Raw genomic sequence first — 27,141 nt, 5'->3', positions numbered from 1 at the left:
AAATCCTAGTTGTAGGAGTTCGTCTAGCTGAAATTTGTAACAATGAGTGTTTAACCAACAGTCTATGGTTATAATACTTAACAAAAAATAAAAACACAGAAAAAGTTCATTACTTGAAATAAAATAAACGTTAACTAAACTAAAATTATATAACTTAAGTTAGCTGGCAAGGCAACAGTTCTCATTTAATTTAGATCAGCTTGTACTAAAATAACTAAAACATAGACTGAAATAAAAAGAATAACAACTATACATACATTTAAAATTAAAACTACTAAATAATAAATGATATAATATATATATATATATATATATATATATATATATATATATATATATATATATATATATAGTTTTTTTTTTGGTTTTTTGTTTTTTGCTGCAGGTGAACACAAACCCCGCCGCCTTCTGTTCCCATCATGCCTTGAAGTGTGCGCGTGCATGAGAAGAGTGATCGTTCGTTCCCTTGTAAGTTTGCACTGCACTTGTTGTAACCGGGCTGGCGGATGCTTAAGGAAAGAATCTGTCCTGTAAAAGAGAGGAGAGGAAACGGAATAAACGGGTTGAAGCTGAAATTATGTGATGTTTCTTTAAAAATGGTGAGTAAATAAACTTTGTAACAGTTAACGTTATCTAAACTTTGCGCGAGCCTCTTTGTGTTTAAAGTTTTTGTCATCGAGGCCTCGTGTTTTTTAATTGATATTGTGGTTTATAGTTTACGAAACACGTGTTTTCGTTCCTAAACCATTTTTTTGGTTTGGTTTAGAGATATACGACGTCCTTTAATTTTTTTAGTTTTTTAGTTTTTTAGTTTTTGTGTTATATCATTCATGTATCGTTGCGGCTGCTTCTGAGATGAGCGTCACGACTGAGATCAGCAGCAGGAAAAGTTTCGCTGTGATTTTACTTCAGGATTAAGAATGATGCCTCTTTAATTCTGAAATAACCACAAACATAGCTTTGTGTTTTAATCAGAATATGACGTTTGTTATGGCGAGCGGTCAGTGAATTTGCATGTTTTCTGGTCGGTTTGATGGCTGTGTTTACACTGTGCCGTGATGAGGAATGCAGGATCTGTTCGACCATTACATTCCTCGCGTTCTGTCTCTGATTAATTACTAATTTATTCATGACACAAGTTTCACCAGTGTCAGATCTGTAGAAGGCATGAGTTTTAGGTTTGTTTGTGGTCCTGTGACTGTGTTTGTAAGATGACTAAACTAGTTATTTTGTTTTAGATAATTGGATTTTAATCAAACAGTGACTAGTATATTTTTCAGTTTCACTTATAAGCTTTCATACCTAGTACTTATTCGAGTAATACCTTAGAAACCAGAAGTGACTAGTATCTGTTCAATTAGACACTACATTCTAGTGATTTTATTTTTCTAAATGTCTGGATTAAATGTATATTTATTTTTTTTTTAGAAATTTCATTGAATTGTCATTTTTATTTATTTTTCCTAAAATTTTATTTCATTTTAGTACCTTATGTTAAACTATCTAAAAATAAAATTAATTTTTTTTATATATATTTTATTTTATTAAAAGTAACATTTTTCTTTTATTTTTTAAGTTTTAGTTACTATAATGACCCCAATTCTGACTAGGACTCATGACTAAGACAAGGGTAAATAGAATAATTTTATTAATTACATACAAGTGGTAGAGCATTGCATTAACAAGCGCAAGGTTGGGGGTTCGATTCCCCGGGAACACATGATGGGTAAAAATTGATAGCCTGAATGCACTGTAAGTCGCTTTGGATAAAAGCGTCTGCTAAATGCTTTAATTTAATTTTAATATATATATATATATATATTTATATAGGCTGTGTATATATATAGGCTGAACCACCATCCGTCATGCCTTCTTTAAAGGGGTCATGAACTGAGGAATCAAAATTCTGATTACATCACTGTAATAGCCCCGCCCACCGATTCAAGCATGTAGTGTAAATAAGGAGAGAGGCAAACGCAGGTCTATGCAGAAACCAAAAGATAAAGATGGCTCTAAAAACAATAAGATGCTGTGCAGTGCCAGGTTATGGAAAAACACAGTCTTTACATCGCCTTCCTTCTGATCTCAACATTATCCCAGACAGCAAGCAGTTTCGGCCCAGATCCGGCCCACGATCCCATGTGGGCTGGATCTGGGCCGGAGAGAGTGGATGAACTTTATTTATAATGAAGTTTCAGACCGCGTCAATAAGAACTTGGTCCTTTGTCCACTTAATTTTACTGTGGATTCATTGACAAGTAAAGCACAGTTCAACTCAGAATTTTCAGAAAGATTGAATCTAAAAGATGATGCTGTGCTGAATATATTGGATCCGACAGTAATGTCGCACCACACAAGTGTGAGTAACTGTTTTTTATTATGTGGTCACTATTGCTTTGTCTGTTATTACAGATTGTTTGAAATATATACTGTGTATTTATGCGTTTTTCACCGAAATCACAGCAGCATCCATCTGTGAAGGATGTAGGCTGTCAAACATACACAGCTGTTAGCCAATCATACGTTTACTTCCGAGTGTACAATCCACCACGCCTATTCAGATGAGGGGGTCAAAACAGTACAAAATAATAAAAAAGGCAGTTCATGACCTATTTGAAGTCAACTAAAATGACTGTTAATCAAATTTTACTGGGCTGCAATGTTTTTATTGTAAATAGACAATGATTTTATTCAGAGATGTGTTTAACTCATGTTTTTTTAAAAAGTGTCACCTGAATGTATTTTGGAATCTTTGTCTAGTTTTAACTTTAAATGTCTTTTAAAAAAATTTGTTAATGTCTTTGGTTATTTATAAATTAATAACCAATGATATGATAAATATTACTAGAAGCTATTGGGGTAGATACTAGTGTCTCATAAAAAAGTACTTGTACTGTAAATCTTGAATAGATACTAATAACTGTTAGGATAGTTACTAGTAGAAGAATGAAGTGCTACTAGATGTGATGAACAAGTGCTTGTGTGACTATATAAAATATGAACCATCATTGAAGTACATACTGATATCTAATAATATCTAATCTTGATAATTAAAAGGAATAATGTAGAAATTAAGTACTAGTAGCACTCAAATAGGTACTTTTTAATTTAAAGGAATAAGCTTGCAATAAGCCTTTAGCGTTTAATTTAATTTGCTAATATGAAACTCATACTCAGTGTGTAGCTTTCTGCTACTCCTTTACACATGCATTATACCTGTATTAATGTCATTCCCTTTACTCTGATCAAGAGCTCACCAAATTCAGCAGGAATCTCACCAAACCTTGTCTAAGACCAGCATTAAAGGCCAGCGTCTTTAAAGGTTATGGGGAAACTTTAGCTTATCTGTTTTGTTTTGTTTTTTCTGAGAAACAGGGAGGCTTTCTGTATTTTATCTGGCCTGTTGATGTGTGAGGGGGGAGGTTGGCTTCATGGTCAGAGACGGTTTGCAAGCCAGGCTTTTCCACACAGTAACAGAACTAGTAAATCAGTTACAGCTTGTGTAAACAAAAAACTCTCACATTTTGCAGCTGCTGCATCCTATGATCACACCAGTGCTAACCCAGTTAATATTAATGTAACCGATGCCCTTCCTTTGATTTAGTGATATAGTTCAGAATTGGGGCTTTTAGTTTATAGGAACAACAAAGATGGTAGAAGAGTCACATTTCATGTGTCTTATGCTCCGTGTAAAGGAAGGAGGGCGTTTGTTATTTTACCCGGACTGGGGCAGCCTGCTTTTCTCGTTTGACTGATAAGCATAAACTTTAGCCGCATTTCGATTGGCTGTATTCATCTTCATCCAGCAGATGATTCAAGGAAGGTGCAGCCTGCAGCAGAAGTTGTCTTTCAGTGTGAACGGAACAGTAATGAAACCACCTGAAGGAAAACACCATTACATAACTGCTGAGGGGAGGTCTGAGTGTTATTTAAGTGTGACTCAGCCCATGCAACGACACTACTTGGTCTTCCAGCTATTTGAAGTGGCAAGTCAGTGCCTTTAACCGCCATTCATCAAGGTGCAGCTGGATTTGAGTACAAAATGTGCATCCTAGTCAGTATCCTCCACCTTATAATGGAGAGAGCACAAGTCATGTTTATGGGCAGGTTTGCTCTTCTGGTTTACTTCTTTCATTTAGCCTCAATGCACTTTACACATAGTCTTTATGAATGAGTGTACTGTATGAATAGCAGTGCACACATTGTTTGAGTGCTATTAAGCATTGTTAGTATGTTCACAAGGTGTATCATGACTTTCTTGAGGATAAAGCTGTTGCTAGAGTGCTAGAGTTCTTTATAACTAGTCATTTTAAGTGTATTAAATGTAAGTGATTTTTTTTTGGGTTGTTAAAACAATTTTCCTATTAATATGACAACTACAATTATAGGGTAGTTCACATGAAATTGTAAATTATCATTTACTCTCCCTCATGTCTTTTGACTTTCCTTCTTGTGTGGGACACAAAAGAAGATATTTGAAGAATGTCGGTCACTTTTTTTTTTTTCTTTTTTTTTTTTTTTTTTTTTTTTATTTTTGTTTTTGTTTTTGGTTGGGTTTTGTTTGGGTGTTGTTTTGTTCTGATTATCTTTACGTTTTAGTGTTGGTTTTTATTTAGTGTTTTGTTAGGACACACCCTATGGTATGTGTGTGTGTGTGTGTGTGTGTGTGTGTGTATATATATATATATATATGTATATGTATATATTCTCGTAGTGTGTTGTGCATTTGTCAACATGTTTCTCGGGATTTCCTGTGAATTATCTCATCTTCTCTTGACTATTTTCAGAATGAAGCCTTTGGGCAGTTGATATGAGTCACATCACAGTGTCCTGCAGTGTGTTCATCTAAAACTACTTCAAACAGCAGTTTTCTAATTCTTTCATAATTATACTTGCCCTTTTTATGACCTTGTATTAAAGTATTAGTTAGAATAAAAATGTACTGATAATTTACTCACCCCCATGTCATCCAAGAAGCCATTACTCCAGTCTTCAGTCTGATAAAATCATTCTAATATGCTGAGTGGTGCTGAAGAAACATTTTTTATTATGAATGTTGAAACAGTTGTGCTGTTTTAATGTTTATGTGGAAACAGTGATAAAGTTTCAGAATCCTTTGATAAACAGAGTTCAAAAGAACAGCATTTATTTGAAATTGATCAAAAATTATTAATTACTGTCACCAAACTTTTGTAGTGTAATTATAAGTGTATATACAATTATATTTACATTTACACTACATTTAGACATTTAGCAGATGCTTTTATCCAAAGCGACTTACAAATGGGGACAACGGAAGCAATCAAAATCAAGTTAGAGAAGCAAGTGTTAGGTTTTTTTTTTTTTTTTCGAAAAACAAGCAGTTAGTAAATAAAGAGTGCAAGTCTAAAAGGGGCAAGGTTTTTTTTTATTATTATTTATTTATTTATTAATATAAAGAATAAAGTGCTAGAGTTAGAGGGTCAAATAAAGGTGGAAGATATGTGTTTTTGGCCGATTGAGTTGGGCAGGTCATTCCACCAGGAGGAAACATTTAATTAAAAAGTCTGTGAAAGTGATTTTGTGCTTCTTTGGGATGGCACAATAAAGCGACGTTCACTTGCAGAAGGCAATTTTATAGTGGTAAAGATTTTTGGAGAAATGAATTTAGGTAAAGGGGTGCAGAGCCAGTGGTGGTTTTGTAGGCAAACATTAATGGCTTTAATTTTATGCGAGCAGCTATTGGTAGCCAGTGCAAATTGATGAACAGAGGTGTGATGTGTGTTCTTTTCGGCTCATTAAAAATTAATCTTGCTGCCGTGTTCTGGATTAATAGTAAAGGTTTGATAGAACTGGCTGGAAGACCTGCCAAGATGATATTTATATTTATTATATTTATATTTATACAATTATATAATAATACTCCTATGTGTAAATTTGGCTGGTGGGTTTGTGCTTAGTTTTCCACCTTACATACAGGAAACAGTAAGAAACATTTCATATCTCAGATAAGGCAACTTTGATTATTTACACAAATCTGCATTTTTACTTTCCACTGAATTTGTCATCAGTGAAAAAGTAAACCACATTCCAAAAGTGAATATCCATGCAGAAGGGGAAAAAAATCAAGCTTGTTTTCTGCAAAGTCATGTGTCTTTTGCTCTTTGACCTTGTCTGACAAGAGCATAGGAATCTGACAAACCAAAACCAGTTTGCTGTTTCAGAGAACAAGATTAGTTTCAATATCCTGATTTTCAAGCAGTGAACTGGACTAGTACAGTAGCACCACCCCTTTATTTCATTTGTCTGTGTCTACTAGCATGCTATTGACGCATTGCATTTGGTGAACACGTTTATCTAAAATGGCTCATTTTATTCAAGATATATATTTTATTACATTATATCAGTTTATCATATCATGTTCATGCATTTCCTTGATCAGTTCTCCAGTGCAGCATGCACGTGTGCTGGAGACAAATCAAAGCAGATCATGTCATGTGTTCACCAGAAGTCAAACACACTTCTGTCACCTTCACATGCACAGCCATAGTTACATAAGACCTTTAATAGGCCATCATAAATATAAAGACAGAATGTGTGGAACTAGGCTTGAGCTTACTTTGGTCTAATGTTGTAAATATGGATCAATTTAAATTATTTTTAGCAGTAATGTCTTGTATAATGAATAATGGTCTCTAAGTTTTTGTTTTTTTAAATCAGTTTTAATGACATTTGTGTCCTCACTAACTCCATACTTAAACTAATATATGAGGTTAATTATAAAGTATGTAAAGTATTCATGTGAAGCATTTGTACAGTTTGTTCTCTCCAGTTTATGTATAGGTAATTATTTATATATAGTATATTTACAGTCCATTAGTCCATAGTATTAAAAAAATAATAATAATCTTTTGAGGAATTTGCATTTTATCTGAATGTTTTTTAAGTAGCAGATCCAAAGACCTAAAGCTGACTTTCTGCTCCTTTGCTCAGACAGAGATTATTCATCCTGACTTTGGCTGTATCTGCTCCATGACATACCAGACATGACCCTCTTACAGCACAGATAAATCTGCATCCTCCAGCCCTTCACCTCCTCTGGTTATCACTCCAGCCACAGGTCAGTGCTCTGGCATTCTGGGCAGGAACTGTATTAACAGTATATCTGCTTTAAAATGATTTTTTCACATTTGCTCAACTATTGTTTACACTGTTCTGTTTGCTGGATTATTTAGAGTTTCCAACAGTTTTTCTTGCCCATTTTAATAGTCTTCTGGCTGTCATTTTGTTTTTCAGAACATAAGATGGATGAAATAGATGCTGTGAAATTCAAGCCCTTGGTAGAAGATTCAAATTTCCCGTTGACATACTCTGCTGACATCATCAGTATTGACGGTTGGATATTTAACTTGTTTAGTTACTGTAGTGTGTTTAAATGTGATTTAAACGTGTCATGGTCACAGATTTGTTTGTTGATGTTAAGGGAACTGTATATTTACACCTCTTCTACACAGATGGACTTTATAATGCGGTACGTGAGGATCTGGAAGCAGATGCTCGGGACTTTGAGGCGCCCACCTGGAGTTTAGCTGTTGACCAGCAATATTTAAAAGACTTTTCCAAAGAGGACATTAAAAGACAGGATATAATACATGGTAGGTGTTTTTGTTACATCTCTTTTGTCTCATTGTCATAGAAAAGTTAATAATTTGCAGTATACGTGATCTTTTAAAAGTCTGTTATCGTTATCATTACAGAGCTGATTCAGACAGAAATAAACCATGTGCGGACGCTAAAGCTGGCTTTGGGCATATACATGCGGGAACTGCGTGAGACCCTGCAAATGGATGAGACCCAGCTGGAAAGACTGTTTCCACAGATGGATAGCCTGCTGCAGGTGCATCAGCTTTTCCTCAACCGTCTTAAACAGCGAAGAATCGATTCCTTGGTGCCAGGCAGTTCCCAGAATTACTACATCCATAGAATTGGAGACATTCTCATGGCACAGGTATCTTTATTATATATCTGCTGTAGGATTCCTAATATTCCAGATGTATATGTCTTAAAGGCTTGAGGATCAATTGCTACTGTAGTTATACAACAAAGACCAATTAGTGACCTGGATTAGACTTGGATTTCTCTAGCTGCATGCTTTGGATCATCAAACTGTCAGTTATAGCTATTGTCCTTCATATGATCTTTGGGACCACATTCCCCAGAGCTGAGCTAAGCAGCAGGTGCTTCCTGAAATGAATGGAATTATTGTTTCAAAATTAAATTAGGTTGCCAAAAAAAAGTATTTGGATACTCAAGCTGTACTTAATGTATTAATGTCATTGTATTATATAACCAAGTATTCAAGCACTTACTAAAACATTTTTTGTTAGGCTTTAACTTGAGAAAATATATATATATGTTTTAGTGGAACATGTCCATAGTAAATATGAACCACATTGCTAGAACAACTGTGTAACACCTAAGACTGGAGTAATGGCAGCTGAAATATAGAAAACAGTTATAATGTTTCACAATGTTATTGTATTTTTGATCAAATAAATATAGCATATGCTGAGCATAAGAGACTTCTTTCAAAAACACTTGATTAAATTAAGCAGTGTTCATAACTGGTTTTAAAAGTTTTAGTGTGTAAATATCCAAAGAATTTCTTTATTAACCTTAGGCGTTGTTATAAAAATCTTTTGCTTTTAACATTGTTACTACTCTCTGATCTGCATGTATGATCGTGTGTGTAGTTTTCAGGTGAAATGGGAGACAGACTGCAACACTGCTATGGAGTGTTTTGCAGTCACCACACCGATGCAGTCAACTTCTACAAAGACTTAATGCAAAACAACAAGAAGTTCCAGAGTTTTATACGAGTAAGTCCTGACCTTTTGTTGTCAAGTTTTAAAAGGACTTCTAAAAATAGTTTTATAGTATTCCTTTTTTTTTAAATAAATAATATTCAATGAATCATTTCACTTTCTGATAACAACACCATTTTCTGTCCTCAGAAAGTATGTCAGCTGTCTATTTTGCGGAGATTAGGAATACCAGAGATTATTCTCCTTATAACACAGCGTATCACAAAGTATCCAGTTTTGTTTGAACATGTCATTAAATACACTAAAGGTAAGTTTTTTTTAAATGAAGTAGTTTTATTTTTCTTTCAAGAAAACAATATGTTCTGTTTTGAGTTTATAGTTTTATAGATTATATAAATATATATTGTTTATGTAAATGTAACTCCAAATATATAATTTTGTTTTTAAGAACTCTGAAAAGTTCATTTACACTTACGGTCAAAAGTTTGGGGTCAGTAAGTAGGTTTTTTTTTTTTTTTTTGTTATTCAACATGTCAAGTTGACTCAGAGGAGCATAGGAACCTTGTACAAAGTCTGGAACTGCTGAAAAACACCATCTCACAAGTAAATACCCACGTTGATGAGTTTGAGAAAGCAGCACGGCTGAGGGACTTGAGCAGTAAGCTGGAGCCCAAGTCCCTGGTCAAGATGACCCACAGAAGAGTGTTCCGCAGAGAGGACATGCTGCAGGGTGAGAGGAAGCTGCTTCATGAGGGCGTTCTCAACTGGAGGCTGACTTCTAACAAAAGCAAAGGTGATCACTGTACCAGTAACAGATCCATTATGACTGGACTTAATAGAAATGAATTAAAACATTATAGTTTAATTTGCATTTTTATCTTTTATTTCCCATTAACTCGAGTTCTGATGCTGTAGGCCATTTTGCTTTGTTTTTTCCATAATTATCTGTAATTTTGCTTTGCTCATTTGATAGCTAACTGACATATCAGTATTTTCTCTCATATGCCTTTAGATGTCCTTGTCTTGCTGCTGTCAGATGTTTTGCTGCTGTTACTAGAGAAAGATCAGCGACTTACCTTTGCCTCTCTGGTGAGCAGAATGTAATAATTTGGCATGTTGTTTATGTCTGGTTTACAGTTGTCATTATTATTAAATGTCAGCTGTCTGATGTGCTCCTGTAGGACGGTAAGCCTGCGGTGATCTCACTGCTGAAGCTCATTGTGCGTGATGTGGCTCATGACGAGAAGGCCTTGTTTCTGATCTCAGCCTCCTCAGACCCTCCAGAGATGTATGAGTTTCACACCTCCTCTGGAGAGGAGCGCAAAACCTGGAGAGACCAAATCTGGAAGGCCGTGGAACGGTGGGTTTTATAAGCAGTCATTTTTAAAGAATACACTAACGTTCAAAAGTTTGGGGTTCGTAAGAGATATATATATTATTTTTTTTTAAGATAAAAGATTCATAAGATTTTCCTTTATTTGATCAAAATATTCTAATCTGATATATTATTATTACATGAAACATTTCTTAGCAGTGTTTGAAGTTTTAATGTCTTAAAATCTTAGCAATGTTTAAATTTTTGTGGAAACACATTTTTTTCCAGGTTTCTTGGAATAGAAAGCTCAAAAGCATTTATTTAAAATAAAAATTGTTTATTTAAAATAGTAATTGTATTTTATTTATTATGATATTTTTTATAATACATAATAATAATAATAATACATTTTATTTATAATGCACTTTTCTCACATATAATACAAAATAAAACAAATCAATACACTAATCAGCAGCTGACACTTAATCATGGTAAGCAATTTTAAAAAGGTGGGTTTTCAACAGTTTCTTAAATGTTTTTAGTGTGGGAGTGCTTCGAACATTCCATAACCTTGGGGCGGCATAAGATAAAGCTCCCTGTCCCATAGTTTTTAATCTACAGTGCGGCTGATGAAGGAAAAGAGAATCAGCAGAGCATAGAGGACAAGATGGCAACTAAATTACAAACATAAGAAGATAATCTTACATAAGATACATCTGATAATCTAACATTATAAATGTCTTTACTGTCAATTTTCAATTTGTGGAGGACAAGATGGCAACTAAATTACAAACATAAGAAGATACTCGCCCTCATGTCGTTCCAAACCCGTGAGACCTCCGTTCATCTTCGGAACACAGTTTAAGATATTTTAGATTTAGTCCGAGAGCTTTCTGTCCCTCCATTGAGAATGTATGTACGGTATACTGTCCACGTCCAGAAAGGTAATAAAAACATCTTCAAAGTAGTCCATGTGACATCAGAGGGTCCGTTAGAATTTTTTGAAGCATCGAAAATAATTTTTGTCCAAAAATATCAAAAACTACGACTTTATTCAGAATTGACTTCTCTCCCGGGTCTGTTATGAGCGCGTTCACAGGACATCCAGTTCGCGAACGAATCACTTGATGTAACCGGATCTTCTTGAACCAGTTCACCAAAACGAACTGAATCGTTTGAAATGGTTCGCGTCAACAATAAGCATTAATCCACAAATGACTTAAGCTGTTAACTTTTTTAACATGGCTGACACTCCCTCTAAATTTCAAATAAACCAATATCCCGTAGTAATTGATTTACTCAAACAGTACACTGACTGAACTGATGACCGAGCCAGATAACGAACGAAACATTGACTCGTTCTCGAGTCAAGAACCATTTCTGTCGGACGCGTCCGATTCGAGAACCGAGGAGCTGATGATACTGCGCATGGGAGTGCGTGATTCAGACTGACACACACGTCTGAACCGAACTGGTTCTTTTTGGTGATTGATTCTGAACTGATTCTGTGCTAATGTTATGAGCGCGGGTAAACCGAAGGCTTGAATCAAGGGCAATCATCGCCAATGAAGTCATTACGTCGAGCGCAAAAGAACTGGTGAACCGTTTTTCGGCAACCGGTTTATTGAATCAAACTGTCCGAAAAGAACCGGTTCGCGGGAGAAGAACAGAACTGTCCCATCACTACCGGTGATCCGAAAACCGATGCAACCGGTTTTTGACTCGAGAACGAGTCAATGTTTCGTTCGTTATCTGGCTCGGTTCAGTCAGTGTACTGTTTGAGTAAATGAATTACTCCGGGATATTGGTTTATTTGAACTCAGAGGGAGTGTCAGCCATGTTAAAAAAGTTAACAGCTTAAGTCATTTGTGGATTAATGCTTATTGTTGACGCGAACCGTTTCAAACGATTCAGTTCGATTTGGTGAACTGGTTCAAGAAGATCCGGTTACATCGAGTGATTCGTTCGCGAACCGGATGTGCTGTGAACGCGCTCATAACAGACACGGGAGAGAAGTCAGTGCCTAATAAGTCGTAGTTTTTGATATTTTTGGACCAAAATGTATTTTCGATGCTTCAAAAAATTCTAATGGACCCTCTGATGTCACATAGACTACTTTGAAGATGTTTTTATTACCTTTCTGGACGTGGACAGTATACCGTACATGCATTCTCAATGGAGGGAAAGAAAGCTCTCGGACTAAATCTAAAATATCTTATACTGTGTTCCGAAGATGAACGGAGGTCTCACGGGTTTGGAACGACATGAGGGTGAGTCATTAATGACATAATTTTGATTTTTGGGTGAACTATCCCTATAAGAAGATAATCTTACATAAGATACATCTGATAATCTAACATTATAAATGTCTTTACTGTTAGTTCTAGTATATATTACATTGTAAAATAAATTATTAATAAATAGTACTTCTTAAGGGTGATTGTGAGCTGGTTACGTCCTGTCAATCAAAAGGCTAAAAATGTGTCCGACTATTGCAATCACAAACTCGTGCAGTGAAGAAAATGACAGATGAGTTGCAATTTGTATAGCTTACTTATATTTGTCCATGGACGTTAAAATGGATATATGTAAACATTTATCTAAAAAAGATCTAATGTAAATTAGTAATATGTCAAGATTTTCTGGGATTATTTCTAATGTCGGTATTCTGGTTTTGTTTTAGCTGTCCTGAAGAAGAGAAAGAGGAGCCAGAAGAACTTCTTGAGAGGATCCAAGACTTTCAAAGTAACATGAACATTTCTGCATCACAATCTATGATTTTAGTCTTTCTTTCTCTGCTGTAAAATAAGCTGTCATTACATTTAATGTTGTCTTTTTTTTCCTGAATGGTGTTTTCTGAGTAGGGATTCTTTGTGTGTGTGATGCCAAAATCGAGCTGCAGCTTAAAGAGAAGCAGAGTTTATTCTCCAGCATTGCAGCCTATGTGACCGGTGTTACCGACATCTCACCAACTGAGCGCCATCTGCTGCATGGGCCCCTGCAGGGGGAACAACTTCTCATTGGAGCCATAAAAGATGGTGAGACTTTCATTGCACAGTAGAAAAGGAAATTAGTGTTTATATTCAGTATTGATATTTTATGGTATAAAAGTACAGCTCTGTAGAATAGAGATAGCTTGGGTTACCTTTATTTTTATTTTAGATTATTTTAAGCAGTTATATTATTGCTTTTATAAAACGATTACCACACAATACAAATATTAAAACCAAAAATGTATGTATTGATATGTTACCTTTTTGAAATAAATTCATTAAATGCCATCCTTCCATTAAAGTAATAAATAGTTCCTGACAGTGACAATAAATGGCAAGTGAATGTTCCTTGGTATGACGTCTCATCTTATGGAGCTCAAATAAAAACAGAATAGGAATTGATCAGATTTTTTTAACACATTTTATAATATTTTTTCACACATGTACATCTGCTTATCTGTATACTAGATTAATGTGATGTATTTGAATGCTAAAGCTTGGTTGATTGTAATCTATTTTCAATCTTTCTTCAGCGGAGATTTTACAGAACTTGCTGGTAACATGTGAGCAGGGCCAAACTCCTTCCTCTGGAGAGTTGATGGATCTGGTCCCATTATACAAGAGACCCGATGCTTTCACAGGCATTGACAGTGATGCCTGCATGCTGCCAGGAAGTAAGAGAAGCTTTCAAAAAATATCTTCTCTATTTCATGACACTAGTCTAATAGTTATATATTCATTCCCATTAACTATTGGACTTATTTGCAGCTGATATTGATAGTTTACCTGAATACCTGGAGCTGTCGGTAAGCTGGCACTAAAGTATCATACCTGTTATTTTTTGCTGTGGTACTGGAGTGTAAACCAGATTGTATGTTCTTGCTTTTGACCCTTTAGGCAGATGAGGAGATACCTCTACAGAGCTGGAGTGCATATCCTTCAGGCTTCTTTCCTAAAACAGTGGTGAGATTTGATATTTGATTATTCTGTTTGTTTGGAATAAAGAAGATGCCTTCACCAAAAACTTATAACTTGTTTGTATTAAGGATGCTTTTAAGTATGTCTTATGGTGAATGGATTTTGTTAAAATATTTTAATATTATTAAAAAAAATGTTTGCGACTAGAATGTATGTGACCGCCTGTCCAAATGAAATGTATTCTAATCAAAACTGAGTGCAAGGTGAGAATTACTGTTTTTTTTCCAGTAAAACATTTTTTCTTAAAAGGCATTATTTACAAAATCATTCATTTTACCACAGTGAACGGCTGCCTCATAACCAAATTTCTGTGTGACTGCCTCTAAGAGGCAAAATGCAATAATCATATGCGAATGTCGACAGCTTAAGGTTGAATGAGTCAGTGTCCTTAATATCCCAAATCTATATGTACAGTTCTGGATTAAACACAAGCATGATTCAGTGGGCAGATATATTTTTATGAGATTTATGAGGTGACGAGCAATTCTTTGTTTCTGATGAAGTTTGAACCTTTATTATGAACACCAGTACGCACAAACTAACTTAAGAGATTGCAGTGTGTAACATTCTAATATTCTATTGTGTAGTTCACTTACTTCAAACATATTTTACTTTAATTGAACCTAATCTGTTTTTATCTCCACAGCTTTATGACACTGTAACTAAATTGTCTCAGAAGCTTTACAGCCTTCAGGTAATCCAAACTTTAAATGTGCATTTCATATAGTGCGTCGCTCTCATAATTATCAAATGATTCATTATCTGTTGCCTTAGATTTATCATTTTAAATAAATGATTCATCTGTGTAGATTCAGATCAGCATAAATAATTCTTTGATTTCTTCATCTGTTCCCTTCCCTTCTCAGTCCCTCGTCCAGCAGCTAGAGAGCCACATAATGGTTCAACGCGCCACTATTGAGGAGCTGATGTCCCGACCCCGGGGCAATACTCTCTTGGAAAAGGAAAAGCATCGGAACCTGGAAAAGCAGCGCGAGGAGCTGGCCAACTTCCAGCGGCTCCAGAATCAGCACCGACAGGAGCAGGTCCAGTGGGAGCAGGAAAGAGAGCAGCAGAGGGTGCAGGCAGAGATCAGGGAGAAGGAGCTGAGGGATAGAGAGCTGGAATGCAGCGAACGGGAAAAAAAGCTGGCGGTGGATAAACAGGTCCTGGCCAGTGACAAATCAGAATACCAGGAGCGTCTGGAGCGGCTCCGAGACTCCACGCGCTCTGTAGAGAAGGACAAAGAAAAGCTGGAGAAGGACAGAGAGAAGCTAGAGAAGGACAGAGAAAGGCTGGAGCAGCTGGAGAAGAAGTATAAGAAAAATGAGAATGTACTGAACACTGCAACCTTTCCCATAGAGAATGAATGGATACAGGTATAATGGGTGACAAAATAATACAAATCACAATTAAAGTACCTAATATGTGTATATGCATAAACTTTGCATGCCTTTCTAGCTACCTCCACCTTACTCTGTATTGAATATGGTTACTCCCGGCTTCAACGAGAAGCCTCCTCTGGTACCACCACGCAGGGAGAGCATCCCCAACCTTTCAGTTAAACCAGAAGTGCCCATACACCTCAATAGCACCACCAACCAATTCCACAAAGCCAGCTCTGTCCAGCAGAAGATCCCCACCAAGCTGGCTGCCCAAACTAAAGTCAAGGAGAAGCACAGCAAGCAAAGGAACTCCCACCATCGCACCAAGAGCGCAGGTATGACCTGCTTTACTAACTCCATTACATTCTGTGAGCTGATGGTTTTTTTTTTTTTGTGGGCAGTAGTAAATATGTATCAGTAAGATGTAGTTGATTTTAATTGAACTCAAATGTCTTTTCACACTTTTAGCTGGCATAGAGGTGTCTCAGGTATTTCCCATAACAGGTCTAGGAAAGGAAGGAGGCAGTTTACGAGCCATGAAATCCAAAAGTCCCAACCGGCTCCATCCAGGTGAAACTTGACCCTGATTCTGTATCTCACCTTAAGTTCATCTGCTTTCTCTCTTGGGATTGGTCTGTTCCTGTTTAAAAAGTCCAGTTTTCTTTGTTTAAAGGAATAGTACACCGAAATGTAATTCATTTATTTACTCACCCTCATTTTAATCCAAACCTGTATGATTTTTTTGGGGTGGTCAATTATAATTTCTTATTCTGCCTTTTATTCTCTTTCTCTGCCTTCATATTACTTCAAAGCAGCACTGTTTTAGAAATGTAAACTATTCACCATTCATATGAGTTTCTGCATTAGTAAATCCATTTATGTGGTGTTTCTGTAGATATGTTTGTCCAACCAGAGCAGTTTTCCAGCGCCGTACCCTCTCAATCAGGAAATTACATCAGGAAACACAGCCACAATCATAACACACACAGTACCCAGCCAGGACACAGTAAAACCAAAGACAACACAACTGCAGAAGACATATTTTTCTTTTAATAACCCTGTGAAGACATATTTTTCTTTTATTGTTGCTGTGTTATTATTTGACTTGCATTGATTTAATTTTTTTTTGAAATGAAATCATTTTTAGGCCTCTTACTTTGTCTGTGTCCTAAAGGTTTTGTGATCTTAACAGTCGACAGTCAAAGTATATCAGAACAAAATCCTGTTCAGGTCCGTCTCAATGATTTGTTGTTCCTGTAAATAGCTGTTTTTAGTTATTTATTGTGATTTTAATTCAGGGATGTTTGGTCCCACAAGTGTTGGACTGGAAAGTTTTAGCGTTCTTCCTGGACTCTTTTTAGGAGTCATGTGACCAAGAGCTTCTCTCAAAAAAAAAGTGTAGACCTATTTAATATGTGGTATAGAGTTTTAGTTTAAAGTTTAAATTTACTTTTGGAGTTTTTATCGAGTTTCTGTACAAATCAAGGGATCTTTTACATTGTTTTGGTTCTGTAGAAACTGGAAAATTTTTATATTTGAGCAAATATTTAGTAGTGTTTTGGTGGGAAAAGAGCCTTTGTTTTCCTTTTATGAGTTGGGGGTAAATGCTCATCACTACTGAATGTCAAAGGTAACACTGCTTATTTCTTTTAGTTTCTAAATTCATTTTATACTGCATAGCATAATTCTGTTGGATCATTAATTTTATTTTATACATTGTTTTATTCTGAGAAAATACAGACCGTCTTAATTAGAAATGTACATTGTGCAGAAGAAACAGCTTTTTATCTCTCATAGAGAACTGTTGCACTTCTAAGTGCTTGCCATTTGCTGTAACATGAACAAACATAAAACCTGTGTATGTACTCAGTTTTACTTCACACTGTTTGTCATTATTCACAAAAAAATTGGTCTACTTCACCCAAAAGCGATAATTTACTCATTTATTCAACCTCACGTGGTCTTTAAGATGTCCACGCTGCCTTTTTCCACATTGACGCCAAATTCCACTGGTCTTCTCACGTGTCCTTTAAAGAGGTCTTATTATGCTTTTTTACAAAGTGTTGATTTTGTTTGTTTGACCTCTCTCCCCAGTCTGGCATGAACGGCTGGAATAGTTTCTGCGTCAAATGAAGACCCGCCTTCTGAAATAAGAACTGTGCTGTGATTGGTTAGCTGGGCCAGTGTGTGTTGTGATTGGTAGCACTTGCCGCCTGATTGGGAAATGTCACATGAACCAGATGAGAGACAGTGAAACAAGTGCTCTGGTGGTATAACCACAGTTTAGTCAGGGTCATTTTCTGGTACCAACCACAATGACTCATAATTTGATAACATATAACCCACAATTATACTGTTACACTTTACTGCCAACCTTTTAATGTGGGAGGAAGAACTCATGAACTATTTTACAATACATTTTTGCCAGTGAATATCCTAAGTATTTCTCAAGTGATCACACATTAAATCACCACATAACATAATGCATTATTTCTTTAATATGTGCTCTCTTTAACAACTTCTCAAAATCACACTTTTACAGCACGTTGATCTCTAATGGAGAAGCTTCAGCATACATGACTCCAAAGATCTATGACACATGACCTCCAGACATCAGGAGTATTAATAAACATGATCACAGTGCCCCAATAAAAGCAAAACACACTGTAGCCAAGTCAGAAAGATTTCAATGAGACGACAGTGCCACATAAACTTCTTAAATAAACTTGATGTAACTTAAAACTTAAATCATACAGAGAAAATAATAGCAGTGCTTTTCACTGAAAAAACTAATTTAAAAAGTACCGTGAATACAAAAATCCTACTATAAAACAGAAGGACTGTCACTCAATAGTTGGGCAGGAAATTATTCTTAAAAACTGCACTTCTTTTAAAAAATCTTTACACTTTTTATTTTGAAATCTCAACCGTCCCTTCCATCAAGTAAACAGCACATTCTAAATACAATGCTTTCAATAAGCCATGAGCATATGATTATGATCTATTTCAATGCAACTAAAACTGAAATCACATTCCAAACCAATAAGGACGTTTTTGTTAAATTATGTGGCCTTGTGTAACAGTGCTGCTCTGAATAAACAATCTAATCAACCCACAGCATTTGTATCTCAAAACTGAGGATGAAACTAATAAATCTTTATTCCCAAAGCCTTTGGCTCATTCAGTCCTTATTAGCACCGTATTTTAAAGGATGCAATACTTCAGTGCTGTTATGACAAGGACAGAACCTGTCATTAATGCATTATCAACAGGAAGCCAAATAGAAATATTTTCAGTGCGCTGTCTTGAATTTTCTTGACATTTGTTTTAAAATGTCTAGCTGCACTTTGTCTCATGTACTGAGAGAATTTTAATTCACGGAAAACAAAGAGGGAGACCAAAAATAGCACTCAGAGTTGAGATCCTTGTGAAGAAGATAAAAACAGTCCATTCGATGCCTTCCTAATGCCACCAAACGTGAACTTGAAGCAAGCTGGATGAAGCACAGCTGATGTTGTTGTGTTTCCTCCATCTCTGATTCAAATGGACTGTACAATGTCAATGGCTTAAAACAAGTGCACTGAGATGTTCATTCCGTTCAAGTATATTACGTATATGGTCAGATATATAACTGACTTCAAAAAATAATAAAGAAAATAGCATCCTTCAAGTCTTTTGTCTTTATGTAGTAGATCCATCTGTAAGATGTGGAACTTCCTCTTGTGCTGGTGGAGGAGGGTCCTCACACTGATTGGTCGTTTCAGAGTCCGGCAGCTCAGGATTGGACTGGGGTTCATCCGTGGACGGTCCTGGGGTTTGTGTACAGTTGATTTGTTCCATGACAATAGGAGGCGGCTGAGGATGAAATGAGACATATGATGAAATAGAAGTCAAATTTGTAATTAAAATAAATTGTTTTAATTAAATTCTTAATATTTAATATAAATATACACTACCATTCACAATTTTAGGGTTAGTAAATTTTTTTAAACACTTTTATTCATTTGAATAAAAATGTATACTTTTATTCAGCAAGGACACATCAAATAAACACTTATCTACTTTTTATTCATCAAAGAATCCTGAAGAAAAAGTGTGTCCAGAAAACACTGAGCAGAACAATTGTTTTGAACATTTTCAACACTGATAATAATTATTAAAAAAACAAATCTTTCTTGAGCATCACATTAGCATATTCCTGAAGAACCATGTGACACTGAAGACGGGAGTCACAGACAGAAATAAATTACATTTTCAAAATATATTCAAATAGAAAACTATTTTAAATTGTACTTTTGATCAAATTAATGCAGACTTGATTACTTCTTCCAAAATGATTAAAAAAGCCCCCTTTCAAATGGCAGTGTATATAAAAATATAAGACCAATGTGATTGCAATTTAAAGCAGAAGAAAAATGGTAGAATCACTTCAGGAGTGAGAATGAGAAAATGGCTTCTGATCTGTAACTTAGTGAAGAAGTGAAAAATCAGAGGAGATAACACGGATCAGTCTTCTCATATAGGAAATCACCATAGATTAACTCAAGACCAACAAATTTCCAGAACGATTATTAGATTAAAAGCTTGAACACTGTTAGCTAAGAGCCGAGGAAATGAAACAAGCCCTCTTCTGGCATCTCTTACCAGACCTACAGGAGAGATCTGCTGTTTATCAAACGCTGGTTTTAACTCGTGTTTATCAGTCTGTAGCACAGCAATTCCTCATACTGTGGTTTAAAGAAATACAACTGGAAGGTTGACACCGAACCCCTCTTTTAAAGAAAACACCCACAGTAAAAATGAGAGCAAATTAAGAGCGGAACAAAAACACGTGGGTGAATTTACTCAACTGTTAGTCTAGTAACTGTACATAACCCTAGAATTTTCCGACTGAAGAAGGCACTCATATCAAACTGGTATTCACCACAAATCCACTTCCTGTCCAGAACAAAGGCAGTTCTTTGCGCCACAGTGCCACCGCAAGGCTGGTGAGGAGCGTGCAAGGCACAAGGTATAAGAGGGCAGGCTGACCCATCTGCATCAGCGCCAGAGCCACAAATGTGATGAGAAGACCAATGCCATAGCCTACACAAACAGATCAGATTCAGTGTCTTTAAATGAGACGCACAATATACTGTACACGTGTTAAAGATACCAAATAAAACTAAATAAAAGCTTGAAAATAAAAATACTGCTATAAAGTTTGTCAGCCAGTAAATTACCACATACAACACATCTGAATTTAAAAGGAAGTCAGTGTCTTACCAATAGTGCAGGCCAGAAAGTATATTCGAGAAGTCTGCATGAGAATGTCAAATCTGTGACAATACGCTACCAGCAGACCTGAAGAAACAAAATGTCATTATTAAAAAGTGCATTATTAAAGTGCAAGAGGGCTTAAAAGGATGAAAAGAAAAAAAACAGAAGGATGGTGAAGTCTGAATTCAAAATCAGATACAAACATTGTTTATTTGAAGATTTTTTGTCTATATCATAACATCTTTTTATCAGGTTTGACAATCAGAGCAAGACAACTAAGTTTGCCTAATATTTGAATTTTATTTCAAAGATAAAAATATAAAAATTTCAGCAACCAAAAATATTCGGCTAAAATATAAAAGAAAGAAAATTATATTAACGGCCAAAACCACTGACCAAAACAGTGACATTTAAAAGAGGACATAAAACAGTTTCTGCCAATCTCATGTTAATCTTGAGTACCTATTGCTTCCTTCATATCTTCAAAGAGTCTTTAGTTTTCTCAGATTTATAAAAGACAGATACAGCTTTACATTTCTCTCTGAAAACAGCCGAGCTCCTGGAGGCGTGCTGTGGGCGGAGCTAAAGATTCACAAGCACGCGAAGCTTTTGCACAGCGATCGTCTGCAAGCTGTGACATCAACATAAATAAAACATAAAAAAAAAAATACTGACTTAAATTTTATTTAATCTGTTTATAAAACATTTGTCACCGAAATGCCGGGAACAAACAAACACATTTGCACAACTCCATTGCTGCCCCGGAGAAACAAACTGCGTCCTTAATGCAACTGTTCCCTTAATGCTGGGTTCTTTGAGATGCTGAACAAGATCTAAAAACAAAATGACAAATCCTTTTTTCGGGTTTCCATAACACGAATGAAGAATGTTGATGGGCTGTACTTGCTCTCGCTCTGGTTGACGTTTACGCGTGCTCTTCCGGGAGAAGTGCTCATTACAAGGGATTCCACCCTTTATGACATCATACAGCGCCATACTCAAAAAAAAAAAAACTTTCCGAAACATGTAATAGCATTAGACCTCCCCGACCATGTCATCTTCTTTTTCATGCACACAGCATGGAAAAGCTACAACAGGTAAAAATATCAGCAGTGTGGATACATTTTACTGTGACAGATATTTTGGTGCATCACTGCTTTTTTTCCTTAAACCCTGGAAATCTGTTCATCATGCAGCTTATGCAACAACAGCAGTGACATTACCTGGGACTAAGATATCCCCAAAGCCCAGGAGAGAGAAGGGCCGGTCACACAGGACCAGAGGAGATGAATTCAACCTGGGCACTTTCAGCACCATGGGAAGCTAATGAAGACAGAGGCGCCAAATTTGACATCTAAAAATATTACAAATACATATTTAAATGTATGCAAATTCCAAAAAACACCTTCCTACCTTCTCATGAGTAGAGGAATCTGATGGACCAGCTGCCACCTCTACCATGATACTTTCCCCACTCTGTACAAAACACACAAAAATATGCAAAATAATATAAAACTCTATTTTATCATTCCATCCGTTTTAGTTAAAAAAAAATCTCATACCTTAGTTAAGAGTGGTGTTATGAAAACAAAAAACACGTCATACACGAACAGCACGACCAGCAGCAGAGTGCAAGCCTACAAAAAGAAGAAATGTATCATCTCCACATCCTAAAGATGTTATGCTGGCAATTGGCAGCATCCATCTGCATTTAAACTCACCTTGAAAGTGGGCAGCCTGATTGTTTTCAGCATGTAGAGACAGAACACGATGCCTAACGCATCCTGAAGTATCCACGCCCACCTAAGGAACATGATATTTGATCAGACACCGTAATAGTGCTGAAAGTGTCAAAACCTAAAGTGTGTTTTTTTTTTACTATTCTTACTGGTCTTCATTGCGGAAAACTCCCCAAGTGACACTGACTCCTATACAGAAGGCTGAAAGGATCAGCATGCGCACCTGTGGCCGCTTGTGGCAGTATGGCAGGTTATTCTCAGGTATCCTGTCAACACAAAGCATTTCCTTCAAATCAAAGCCAAAAAGAATTTTATCTAGTCTTTCTCATGCACATCTCTAACCTGCATTTCCCAAACGGTATCCTTCGGACAAAAGGCCAAAGACAGCTGTACAGACCAACAGCAGATGCCAGACAGAACGTCGCGATAGTCATATACACTGAGAGAGAAAAGGGTGAGGAATACATTAAAGCATCAAAATCAAATGAAATGCTGACAGTTTATTAAAAGACAATAATAACCGAATCATTTATTTACCCAATTGATCATAGAAGAAATACAAGAGCACCAGCATAGAGCAACACATGACTACAAACACACAAATCATAATGGGGGTGACGTCAACGGTCTCCTCGTCTTGTTTCTCAGCACTGTCGTCCCTCTTGTGCTTCATGTAACGTCTAAAGGCACACAGATGTGGGTTTAGTTAAATAAATTCTCCAGGCTGTCAGCTTTATCACTAATTTATCTTGCAGCCTGTGCCTCAAGGGTTCACACTGTTACAAGGGCACAATTCTTACTTTTTAATGTCCCTGCTGCCAGCCCAGTATCCTCCGACAGCCACTGTGCCCACCGCCATCAGGAAGATGAGCACCATGTTGTAGTCCACCACTGGTTCATTGGGTGCATACATTGCCACCTGCATTTTCTCCCCAAACGTCTACAGACACATTTCTGTCGTTGTTGCCTTTGTAATTACAAAATGATATGTGTTTAAGTGATTCTGAACTTACCTTACTGATGTCCAGCATGTCTTTATAGCTTAGCAAGGCCACTGGGATGCCTATCTCCTCATACTGGGACTTGTTGCCTGAGGGTGGAGTCTGTAAATCATTTCAAACAAGTTCATTTATGTGTGACTCATGTGAAAATGTTTCGATGAATGTTCATGGTGCCATTAATGGTGTGTTACCAGTCTATCTTTGCTGACAATCAGAAGTCCCTTGGCACCATTGATCTGGGCCAATCTGACTTTCTCATAGAAAGTGCAATTTCCTCTCATCACCATTGGGATGCTGTTTGGGAAGCCACCCTCAGGTACATCAGAGGCGGAGCACAGCACAGAGGTGGTGAGATCATAAGTCTGCAGCCGTGTCTGAGGAAAACAATAAAGGGTGAATGAGGGGCAGCACTGTGATACTAAACTGCATCCAAATTGTAACTGCAGTTTCTGATACAGCAGGGGTTTTGTTGGAAATGCTGCAATTGATTTGAAAGCCAACAGTAAGAGATTTGGGTCTTTCTATGTTTGTGTGTGTGTGTGTAAATGTAAATTGCTACTAACTGCTTTACTGAGGTCCTGAGGTAGTCGAGCCCACTGAGAGTTGAAGAATATGCAGTAATCTTTGCCTTTACTTTTCCCCCCATCGCTGAAATGTGCCATGCCATATTCACCTAAAACCTGGGAATCAGAACAGATACTGCATAGGTTAACAGGTTTGTGCATAAGAATGCTGTGCAAAGAGGGGAACCTTGGCAAAAGGAGAGAAGTGTGTATACGTCTGTAGCTAATGGGTGATATGAACTTGCATGAAGGTTTTTAAAACTTTCAAAACTTAATACAAAAGAACATGAATTATGTTTAGAAATTGTGTTGCTTTTGCTTTAGTGTTACTGAGATTATTAATATATTACACTATTCACTGAATAATGAATAATTTACTCATTTAAGTAGAGTTTAATTATTTATAAGCATTAATAATCACACGAATGCATACATGTGTGTGTGTGTCATTACATGTTCTTATAACATCTAAGTAAATATATCTGATAATAACAAAACAAAAGTACAATGAAATGGCCATGAAAGTACAATAAAAAGCCATACAATGACTTACAGATCATTATTATTGGCCTTTCCAGCAACTGTGAACAATAATTACATAAAGACAGAGCTCACTGTCACCCACACAAACACAACACAAGTTAATAATATACACTAAAATAAATGGATAAAGAGAATAAAAGAATACCCTACATTTTTAAAATGTAACCAAATTGGTTGTTCACACAAGGAATCCCGACAAAGTCAGTCCTTTAACTGTAAAATATTGTTATAATCAGTGTTGAGCTTGTTACTCCAAAAATGTAGTTTATTACTCGTTACTAGTTACTCCTTTCAAAAGTAATATTATTATTATACTTATTACTTTCTGGCAACAGTAATTAGTTACACTACTAGTTACATTGCTTTTCCTTCACACCCCACAGTAATTGTGTATCTTCCCCATAAAATTCTTCTAAAATGTCACTAACAATATATCTCATCATTTGACCAAAAACGACATTGGCTCGCATGTCAGAAGTTTTTACAAACACTACTGATAGTGACTTTTAAGTAAAAGTGTTGTATTAATTGTCATGCGTAGCTTGAAGCTAACTGTAGCTATAATTTCTCTGTTACCCATATACAATTATATTTCATTAAGTATTTTATCCAAAGAAATCACATAAGCTCATAAAATTATAGTAATATAATTTATATGGGGATCAGAGGGATGTGGGTGGACAAGCCGTGTAATGCCACAACTTACACATCTGTGTTCAGATCAGCTTTTCTCCTGACAAAATCAGTGTAATGGCAATATTTCCATCCCCTGAATGTAAGCTTTTCCATATTCCATGCTTTTACTGATGCACTGGTGACTTCATGTGCGAGTCATGAAAATTATGAAAATAAAGGAATTATTGTTGGATTTCAAATCAGTAGGGGTTGAGGCATCAAAAGTAACTAAGTAACTAGCTGTTTTATGGATTGTAACTCTAATATTATTACTGAAATCTTATTAGTAATTAGTTAGACTACTAGTTACTACAAAAATAAGTATTATTTCTGTAACTAGCTCCCCAGAGCTGGTTATAACATATGTTGCCTTACTTTCACTATTACTTTTTCGGGAAATTCATACTTCTTACTAAATATAAATATATTTGAGTAAGGTACTGTAAATAATAAGGTACTTTAACTCACAGTTTTCAAACGAAAGGGTTTTAACTTATGTTTACATTATTTTTACGTTAAAGTCAGTGATGTTTTTGGTATACAGTATTATTGCTTACAAAATAAATAATCCAATTAAAATAAAGGTTTATCATCGAAAATGACAGTTTGTCGCTCGTTTGATCGGTGTCGTGGTGTCGTGTGTGTTTTTAGTGTCAACAGGAGTGAGAGAGGACTCGGCCACGCGGCCCCGAAACATGCACGAGCACATCCTACTGAAGTCCTATGGAAGTCCACCGCAAGCTAAGCGCACATAGCATGTAGCTAGTAGTCATCGGCAAAAATAAAACAAACTGGGAACAGACCTGTTGAGGCATGCACCAGAAAGCTTAAGGATTCTTTTGTGTTTTCTTACGTCTTACCTGTTCGATCAAAAGAGCTGCCCAAAGGAGACTTGACAAAGATCGCATGATGCCTGATTGTCGTCGTCTCTCTCATCCGCACTGCCTTTCTCCGACTCAACGATCAGCTGTTAAGCATATCCCGCCCACATTTTGCAGTACGTTGCCGATTGGCTAACTTCGTCCGCTTCCGAACGTCCACTATTGGCCTGTTGGCTTTCGCGCTAATCAATCAAGTTTTAGTCACGCCTCCACTTCTTAACGTCCACATTTGTAATTTCTTTAGTGACATCATATTTCACGGCCAGTTTTGCTAAACCATTAGGCCTAATGCATTTAAGTCCTTTGTTGTTTTTCCCTTTGATGATTGATTTTTTTTTTCTAACTACTTCACAGCATCTGGTCATTTATTTTTGTTCTATGTTTTCGCTGTTTCCTTTTAATTATTGATATGTTTACATTATCATATTTAATCATATTATAATAGGCTATTTCAATGTTTTTTTTTCTAATGGTATTTTTAAGAGAATATATAAATACATAAATGATTTATTAATTTTTTTTTTACAAAAGAATCACGTAATTGTAATGACTCTACAAGTGATTGGATCTTTTAGAAGTAGAATATGATCATTTTCTTTCTGCACTAACAGACATTATCCGTGCATGAGCATATTGTCACATGACAGAAGATGGCTTTACTGGCCACATATTATTGACTGTCTTTCTCTCTTCCACTTTTCAAAGGTTGCCAAGTGTCAAGAGTCATTGGTTTGTGTTAAGAATTAAAAATTAGAATGGATAGAATTAATTTTATAATATAAATATATATAATATTTGAATATGATTTGTCATTTTGTCAGACCAAATGCATTTTCCCAAATGGTATTTCTTCTGCTGAAAACATAAGAGGATATTTTGAAGAATGTTGGTAAGAATACAGTTGGAGCCATTGATTTCCATAGTACAGTCATTGCCAAAAGTTTTGGCAGTGACATAAATTTTGTGTTTTGCAAAGTTTGCTGCTTAAGCTGTTGTGATGTTCATTCA

The 27,141-nt window shown here is 36.1% G+C and overlaps 2 protein-coding genes across 4 annotated transcripts; one reads left to right on the top strand and one right to left on the bottom strand.

Moving 5' to 3' along the window:
• The first annotated feature begins 417 nt into the window (after positions 1-417).
• On the top strand, positions 418-16,530 carry LOC109101078 (rho guanine nucleotide exchange factor 18-like). 2 transcript variants are annotated; one of them, XM_042776956.1, is made up of 20 exons: positions 418-599; positions 6,977-7,099; positions 7,276-7,374; positions 7,494-7,634; positions 7,737-7,987; positions 8,733-8,858; positions 8,994-9,111; positions 9,343-9,597; positions 9,817-9,893; positions 9,986-10,164; positions 12,803-12,864; positions 12,984-13,157; positions 13,646-13,786; positions 13,881-13,918; positions 14,010-14,075; positions 14,737-14,784; positions 14,957-15,466; positions 15,549-15,807; positions 15,941-16,042; positions 16,368-16,530. In XM_042776956.1, exons 3-20 carry the CDS (start codon positions 7,284-7,286, stop codon positions 16,523-16,525), a joined length of 2,796 nt encoding a protein of 931 aa, XP_042632890.1. In that variant the 5' UTR covers positions 418-599; positions 6,977-7,099; positions 7,276-7,283; the 3' UTR covers positions 16,526-16,530. The 2 variants fall into 2 exon arrangements, with proteins under 2 accessions (XP_042632890.1, XP_042632884.1); XM_042776950.1 differs by having other exon boundaries at positions 6,973-7,099.
• Positions 16,531-17,952: 1,422 nt separating this feature from the next.
• Positions 17,953-26,271, bottom strand: LOC109068577 (signal peptide peptidase-like 2B). 2 transcript variants are annotated; one of them, XM_042776899.1, is made up of 15 exons: positions 26,113-26,267; positions 24,035-24,151; positions 23,663-23,845; positions 23,484-23,573; positions 23,271-23,410; positions 23,008-23,150; positions 22,813-22,909; positions 22,620-22,736; positions 22,453-22,534; positions 22,294-22,368; positions 22,145-22,207; positions 21,955-22,054; positions 20,738-20,815; positions 20,397-20,557; positions 17,953-19,327 (listed from the first exon to the last, which is right to left on the bottom strand). In XM_042776899.1, the coding sequence occupies exons 1-15, from the start codon at positions 26,158-26,160 to the stop codon at positions 19,154-19,156; spliced, it is 1,668 nt and encodes a 555-aa protein (XP_042632833.1). In that variant the 5' UTR covers positions 26,161-26,267; the 3' UTR covers positions 17,953-19,153. The 2 variants fall into 2 exon arrangements, 1 of the variants encoding a protein (XP_042632833.1); XR_006162651.1 differs by having other exon boundaries at positions 19,189-19,327; positions 20,323-20,557; positions 26,113-26,271.
• Positions 26,272-27,141: the final 870 nt, after the last annotated feature.

The sequence above is a fragment of the Cyprinus carpio genome, chromosome A2, assembly GCF_018340385.1.
Source record: "Cyprinus carpio isolate SPL01 chromosome A2, ASM1834038v1, whole genome shotgun sequence".
Taxonomy (NCBI): Eukaryota; Metazoa; Chordata; class Actinopteri; order Cypriniformes; family Cyprinidae; genus Cyprinus; species Cyprinus carpio.
The sequence above is the reverse complement of the archived record's forward strand: the minus strand, read 5'-3'. Positions and strand labels throughout refer to the sequence as shown.

Bases quoted from the DNA above. Each gene is read 5' to 3' on its own strand.
- LOC109068577 (XM_042776899.1), bottom strand. From the start codon at position 26,160: ATGCGATCTTTGTCAAGTCTCCTTTGGGCAGCTCTTTTGATCGAACAG. The intron at 22,535-22,619 runs GTAAGAATAGTA...CATGTTCCTTAG, and splicing joins GTTTTCCGCAATGAAGACCA to GTGGGCGTGGATACTTCAGG. The intron at 22,055-22,144 runs GTAGGAAGGTGT...TGTCTTCATTAG, and splicing joins ATTCCTCTACTCATGAGAAG to CTTCCCATGGTGCTGAAAGT.
- LOC109101078 (XM_042776956.1), top strand. From the start codon at position 7,284: ATGGATGAAATAGATGCTGTGAAATTCAAGCCCTTGGTAGAAGATTCA. The intron at 12,865-12,983 runs GTAACATGAACA...TTTTCTGAGTAG, and splicing joins GAGGATCCAAGACTTTCAAA to GGATTCTTTGTGTGTGTGAT. The intron at 15,467-15,548 runs GTATAATGGGTG...ATGCCTTTCTAG, and splicing joins TAGAGAATGAATGGATACAG to CTACCTCCACCTTACTCTGT.